At 41.6% G+C, this 7,650-nt stretch overlaps 1 protein-coding gene across 1 annotated transcript; it reads left to right on the plus strand.

The window, feature by feature from the left end:
* Positions 1-94: 94 nt before the first annotated feature.
* slc2a8 (solute carrier family 2 member 8) lies at positions 95-7,360 on the plus strand. The gene is made up of 10 exons (XM_067521648.1): positions 95-496; positions 951-1,113; positions 1,676-1,882; positions 2,163-2,262; positions 3,625-3,836; positions 4,068-4,217; positions 4,572-4,680; positions 4,902-5,075; positions 5,314-5,459; positions 5,961-7,360. The coding sequence occupies exons 1-10, from the start codon at positions 402-404 to the stop codon at positions 6,105-6,107; spliced, it is 1,503 nt and encodes a 500-aa protein (XP_067377749.1). The 5' UTR covers positions 95-401; the 3' UTR covers positions 6,108-7,360.
* Positions 7,361-7,650: the final 290 nt, after the last annotated feature.

A 7,650-nucleotide genomic window follows, 5' to 3' on the forward strand; every position in this document is an offset into this window, starting at 1 on the left:
TAAGACTGTGACGTTAATGAATTAGCTGACGGCCAAAGTACTTCTGCCTTAACGGTTACACGAAGACCTTTATTTTGAAAGCGACACACCAGGAAATACCAGGCACGCTGCAATCAGCTGACTGAAATGTTGACAAGGCAAAGGTGGCTGCTGGGTGGAAGAAGCACCAGCCCTCGCTAACAAGTTGATGATGAACACTCTAACTCTTTAAATGTGTAAGTTTGGCTCCATGTCTGTCTTTGGTATCGTGCCGGTGCTTTATTCCGTTTCCGTCTTCCTGAAGCTGCGCGGATGCTAGTGTGCACAGCCATTGTTGTTTGTCTTCAGAGAGTTTGACTTGACTTGTGGTCCATGCAAGAGAAAAAACCCCACAGAACATTACTACTACTACTTTTGTCAGCATGGACATCCAGGGCGAGAGGAGAAGGCTGCTGGACGCAGAGGGGGGAGATGAGGATCTCACGGGACTCTTGTCTGAACAGGATGCCTACCTCAGGTCAGTAAACCGACAGATACACAATCCGTGTACTGCATTTTCAAGAACAAAGATCGTTTGTAAAAAGACCATTCCAGAGGTTGGCGTGTCCTACCCACTTTACTACAAATAACGCAGACTACTTTTAATCACTATTAGGCAAACAATGCACTGAGTGTAATTTGTCTGAGGGAATCAATCAGCACAATTTAGCAATAATTTAAAATGAAAGCAAGTTTCTAAACAGGACCCTGCGCACTATTAGAGCCAAAGTCAATCATTTCTATCACTCAGTGTTCACAAAAAGTCTAGTTACTTAGTTACATTCCTCTTTCACAGTATGATATGACATCAAATTTGGGCAGCTCCTGTTGGTCATACACATCCATTTAACTTCGTTGCTCCTTAACTGAGGAGTTTTAATGTGTAATCATGGCCTTTATCTCCCTAATTCTGTTCCTCTTTCTTGCCACAGCAAAGTGAAGAACAGGAACTTGTACCTGGCTACGTTAGCTTCTGTTCTGGGTCCAATGAGCTTCGGGTTTGTGTTGGGCTACAGTTCTCCAGCCATCCCTGAGCTCACCAAGATTGCTGACCCTCGGCTGCGGCTGGATGACGTCCAGGGCTCCTGGTTTGGGGTACGATGCCGACTTTGATGATTTCCTATCATATGTCTCCAAGCAAAGACATCATGCAATCATGCAATCATGCTGGGTTCACCTGAGTTCAAAACCCATTTATATTATAAAGCAAGATGTTATATTGCTTACTACTTTTAATAACTTTTTATCTTGCGGAATATGCTTCACAGTACATAGGCTCAAAGTTCAGACGCAGCCAATGTTGCGTTACTGACACCTTCATTTTAACAAAACAAGAACAAGTGTGTCAGAAAATACTGTTTCCTCTTTGATGAAACATCAGGGTACCAAGATGTGGACATAAAACTAAAGAAGTTGACTTTTAGGATGCATTCAAGTGAGATGCATCTATTCATAGAACTTAAGTTGTGTGGTCCACTCATTGTCACTTCTCTCTTTCTAGTCATAAAATATGTCAAATTGTTAGGTGCATACTGTATGTAGAAGAATATAAATGTAAAAAAATCATTTATCATTGTAGTTCTTACTTCTAAATAGGTTGCTCCAGTACAGATGGAAATGCAATTATACAATAGTCACGTGTGTTTTGGTTTTTCAGTCCATCGTGACACTGGGAGCGGCGGCAGGCGGCCTGCTGGGCGGCTGGATGGTGGACAAGATCGGCAGAAAGCTCAGTCTGATGTTCTGCTCGCTGCCGTTCGTCTTTGGCTTCACCGTCATCATCGCAGCGCAGAATGTGTGGATGCTTTACATCGGCAGGGCGCTCACCGGCCTCGCCAGCGGAGTCACGTCGCTGGTTGTCCCGGTGAGAAGCACCTGGCCGTCATGACGTTCATACCAGACCAAATTATTGCTTTCTTGGTTGGATTTCTCTGAAACATCAGTTTACAAGCAACTATTTTCTTTTTGATGATTTGTTGGTCTTTAAATTCAAATTTGCTAGATAAATTTCTTTTGACTGTAACAATTTGAAACAAAATATACTTTTTGAAAATCAAGTAATGATATACACTATGGATTCTTTTCTATGGATAAAATGTACTGTAAGTTTCCCTTGTGTAATTTTCTTTCCTCTCTTCACACAGCTGTATATCTCTGAGATGGCACACGAACGGGTCCGTGGGACGTTAGGCTCCTGTGTGCAGCTCATGGTAGTGCTAGGCATCTTGGGAGCTTATGTTGGAGGTATTTAAGTTGTTTTTACTGTTTTTTTTGGGGGGGGGATGCTGGTCTCTACACCTGAATGTGCCACAGGAAATCACCACTCTATGAAATTAAACTCCCACACACTGCCTTTCGTGTACTGTAGCATTTCTATATTCATACTGTTTTACGTGTGTGTAACTATTGCAGTACAAGCGAGAAAGTGTAAAAGAGTTGTGTCCTTTTATAGTGTTTTTGACATCTTTAAATCTCATGTAAATTATTATAAATCCAAGTTCATGAAACTCACTCATAGTTCAAATAATAACATTCATCAATACCAAACCTAAGACAGACACAAGGATGTAAATACATAAATTAGCCAGGATAAAATCATCCTAAATTTAACTGAACTAGAACTCAGCATCACAGAAAATCACCTTCCTCTGAGGTTTATTTTGCAGCTGTGTCGAGCATGAAAACTCAACACTCCAGCTTTTAGTGTTGTCAATCAAACGTCTCACAATTTAAATCAGCTGCTGCACTTAACAAGCTGCAAATCCTTAGCAGGTTTTCATTATTTAACTTCCAACTTTACAACATCCACCACTATGACAGCAGCTGTTTAACATGTCGCTGGTTATTGTGTGCACTGATTCCCATTGTCACAGCTTATGACATGTTTAAAGTGCTTCTTCTAAGGTTGCAGTACTGTTTTAAAGCTCAGGGATCAAAGGTGGTGAGGAAGAGATGAGCAAACCCTGGCCATCATGTGATACGATCATCCTCTAAAGCCTCTTCGACAGCAGCTTCATACTGATCTCGTTAACTTAATGCCATTCACATTTTTCTTATAGAAGCTGTCATGTGGGCTGAATTGTTTTGTGCTGTTCTGCGTCCTCAGCAGTCGTAAATCCGTTCAGTTGGTTGTTGTTCTTCTGTATAGTGTCTGAATGTGTGCAAGGTTCAGGGCAACTTATGATGTACAGTAACAGGTTATAAATGAAGTTAGAATAATTAGTCAATCAGAAGCCGAGAAAGGTTTATTTTTATAGCACTTTTCTAAATCTGGGTTACTTCATCATAAATTATCACAAAAAGGCCAAAACTGCACCATAAAAGAACAAGTAAATGCCTCAGTCGGTGCCCGTTTTAAATGCATCTGAACACCAATGAGTAATAGAAAAGCAGTGAAGTTAGGAGCAACCTATGTCCAACTCAGTGTTTTATTCTACACCTGTGGACATGAAGCAGCATCTGGTTGAATGACCTGGTGTAGGAAGATGCAAGAGCTCTGATTATGGCTTATGGAAATGGTGGCGGGCCGCTTTTAGACTAAATGACCAATCAGTGAATTGTCATGATAACACTCAATCCAAATACCTGCGTGAACTCACCCCGCAGGTCTCCTTGTGGACTGGCGCTGGCTGGCGATCTGCGGCTCCATCCCACCAGCGCTGCTGCTGGTGAGCATGTGTTTCATGCCAGAGACGCCGCGGTTCCTCCTGTCAAAGGGCAAGAGGCACGAGGCCGAGGCAGCGCTGCGGTTCCTGCGAGGACCAGACGCCCCCATTGAATGGGAGCGCAGCCGGATCGAGAGCGCCTTCGACGAGCAGGTGAGCCTGTGCTTTGTGCCTTAGCTTAGAACAAAGGAGGAGAGTGAAGTCACCACAGTGGGTGCTGCAAAATCCAGAGGCTGCAAGATTTAAGATACAGATGCAGTGACAACAGCACCTTCATCATCAATACGAATGCTGGAAAGGCTGTTTGGGTCTGAATATCTAGCTGCAGCCCCACACTGAACTGATCCTAACCCTTGTGACTGTGCTCTTTCTGTTTTCTCTCAGGGCTCTAGTTTCCAAATGTCTGACCTGAAGGACCCGGGCATCTACAAGCCTCTGGTGATCGGGATCATGCTGATGATCTTTCAGCAGATGTCAGGGATCAATGCCATCATGTTCTACGCTGAAAGTATATTTGAACAAGCACATTTTAAGGTAAAGAGGCTGAAACCTGTTTATTCAGCTCTACACTGAGTTACTCCTGTTCACTTTGACACAGATGCCACAACAATTTCAAATTATGCCTTGTTTATTTCACCTGCTGGTGGAATTCTGGATTTATTCTTAGATGCTCAGTGAAGAGCTAAAATCACATTTGGTGATTATTTTTTTTATCTATCAAAACTTTATTTATAAAGGCCATTCCTGTACAGATTAATGAAATTCAAAGGGCTTTACAGATGATTGATAGTTGAAGAAAGGTGCTCGCAGCAAATACAATAAAAGATAAAGAATCAAACCAGTGATATTGATAATGCTTTTAAACAAAAGCGTATCTGTTTTTTTTAGGAGAGTGACCTGGCTTCAGTGATCGTGGGTCTGATTCAGGTGTTCTTCACAGCAGTAGCAGCGCTGATCATGGACAAGGCTGGAAGAAAAGTCCTTCTCATCATCTCAGGTCATTCTCAACAAATAATACAAGTTTCAATATTCAAAAATCAATTTTGATGGCCGTCTGACAACCAAGCATTTGGCCCAGGTGCGGCTCGCTTCCTGTTTATCTCTCCTCTTACTCGGATGGTGGTGTTGGGGTTTGGGGATCTTTCAACGCCTCAGGCCTCACTTTAGCTCCTGCTTCGTTATGACAAATTTGAACTTCTTTCCTGAATAATTTTAAAGGTGTTGCCATGGCGATCAGCACCAACGCATTCGGTGTTTACTTCTTCCTGATCTCCAAAATGCACAGCCCCACCTCGCTTAGCCTCATGCTGGACGTCCAGATGGAGGCTGGTGAAGAACCCCACACAGACCTGTCCTGGCTGGCTCTGGCCAGCATGGCCATCTTCATCACAGGTGAGACTCCGGGTCACAGACAGCTGTCTGACGGATGTTTCTATTTAAATTACCACCTGGGGTAAAGAGAATGACTAAAGATGGCAGAGTTGCAGTGAAATAACTGTAAATTTTCAAATGATTTCCGTGTGCACTTTATTTTGAATCAGCATATTGTGAAATGCATTTAATCAGCACAATTATTCAGTCATCATTTATAAAAACTACACCGGTGATTAACAGTTGTTGCTGTGTTCAGGTTTTGCTCTGGGTTGGGGTCCGATCCCGTGGCTGGTCATGTCCGAGATTTTCCCAGTAAAAGTGAGGGGGTTTGCCAGCGCTGTCTGCGTCCTCACCAACTGGACCATGGCCTTTGTTATCACCAAATCCTTCCAAGATATGATGGTGAGAGCTCAGCAGAACAACAGTTCAATATTTTGGGTGGATAAACATTTGTTTTAGTGAAATGGATGATTGTCTGTGGTGGTTGTCCTCTAACCATTTTCTCCTCTAACCATGTTTTTTAACACATTTTTAGTAACAAAATAATGTGTTGAGTAAGTGCAAGTATTTACCTTGTGGCAACAGATTGGTTGGATAAATGCTGTCTTCCAGCTTGTTTGTTGTTTAAGAACTTCTAGATGTCTTTATTTATTGTCATAATTACCTGGAACAACGGAATATAATGACGTCATATGTGTAGGCAGTTACACTGGGGGGTAGGGTTAGAAATAAGGTAAGTTACAGTATTAAAGAAATGATCAACAGTACAATTGAATCTCCAGTGCAGTGAAAGATGGGTAGGCCTAAGGTGGGCTGTCCTGCTGCCTGTGTGTGTTGGTCTTGTATCTGAAACTACGTCACTGACCTCTATCTCTAACATACTGTACCTGTGACCGGTTCCAGAATTTTCTAAGCAGCGCTGGAACTTTCTGGCTCTTCTCCGCCGTGTGCACCCTCGGCGTCATCTTCACCATGGCCTGCATCCCAGAAACCAAGGGCAAGACACTGGAGCAGATTGAAGCTACTTTCAGAGGGACATCTGGTCCATGAAGCTCTCTGATCCACCCCCACAGTCCAAACAAATATCTCACGCCAAAAACTGAAAATGTTTTAGCTAAGCCAGTAAAGCAATGAAGCTGATTGAAACACTAGATCTAAATCTCCCTCAAAAGGGTCAGTTTTTGTTCAAACTGGGTGTTTATTTATTTGAATCAGTGTTGGCTTTTTACTGAGAGACATTTCTGATATTTTGCCCATTCCATTTGCAGTGGAAATGTTAAGTCCCTTTTACTTTGAACAATCCTCAACACGATAAAGTTTGCAAAAATTGAAGAGGCATGACACTAGTGAAGTGGGACTAAACTGGTAACAGGATGTAAATGATCCTAAACCCTTCATCATTAAAGCATTTTCTTAATCAAGTTGAATGTGTTTACATAGCTAGTTTTAATCCAAACGGTCTTGATAACACTTGTGACCACTTGATAGGATGCTGTGGAGGAGATGAACCAGCATCTTCTGAAGTACTGAAAAACCCAGTGTCCTGCTGTTACAGTACCACACTGCTCCCTGCAGGTCTCACTGCTGTTACTCACCCTGAGATTCACAGGTCAACCTGTCCAATCAACAGCAGTCTTTCCCTTTTTCGTCCAGACTCTCAGCATGTGTTAGTTCCACTTCTGATTAAAACGCGTCTTATTGCTCATGTATAACCCATGTTTCACCCTGTGAGATGTTGAATTACCAGGTTAAAGAGTTTTCTCTTCATTCTATTTTCATCAGTTGTATAAAAATAATCTTTTGCAGAAACTGAAATGTACAAATTGTGAGGAATTAATGCATCATGCCATGACATTAAGTTTGTTGACTGCTCATTAGAGAAATGAAGTAGAACTCAGAGATGTTTTCAGAAATCCATTCTCAGTAGAATTTATAAGAACTCGGGTGGGTTTTCATAATTATTTTCTTATAGAATTATCTTGTAAAGGAAATGTATCGTTGCGCTTTAACACACTTGAGATGGTGATGGATTTTGTACTTATTAAGATGTGACTTGTCTGAAGAAAAAAGATCAGCTGCCTCTGTCTGTCTTTTGTTTTTTGGTTTCCTTTGACCTTAAGTGAACCTATGAACTTGATAACGTGTTCCGCTTTTTCAAGCGTTTGCTTGGGGCGGGATGTTTGTAAGATCATTTAATAATTCAATCTGTACGAAATGAAATTAAGCTCTTTGTCCCAGTTTTTCCACTCTGAAACCAAACGGTATCCTGAACTGTGTCTATGAATAAATCACTGTTCCTTTGAGTGTCACGTTCTGCAGCAATGATTCAAGCATTTTCACTTCCTTTATTATTTGAATTTTAAAAAGTTGAGGGGAGAGAAAGACGTTTTTCATCAAGCTGACAGTAGCTTCTTTATAAAGTTTAATTCCAGGTTTTAAGTGGTTGTATGGTGCCATAAAACCATAAGTCCAGGACTTCACTTAACCCTCACATTTGCAGATACATTATGTGTAACCTAGGCCCATCTCACTCAAATAAATACACTAAAATGTTTCAGTGTACAGATAGTTGATATTAAAAACTGCACAGTAG

Source organism: Channa argus, chromosome 11 (assembly GCF_033026475.1).
Source record: "Channa argus isolate prfri chromosome 11, Channa argus male v1.0, whole genome shotgun sequence".
In the NCBI taxonomy this organism is placed as follows: Eukaryota; Metazoa; Chordata; class Actinopteri; order Anabantiformes; family Channidae; genus Channa; species Channa argus.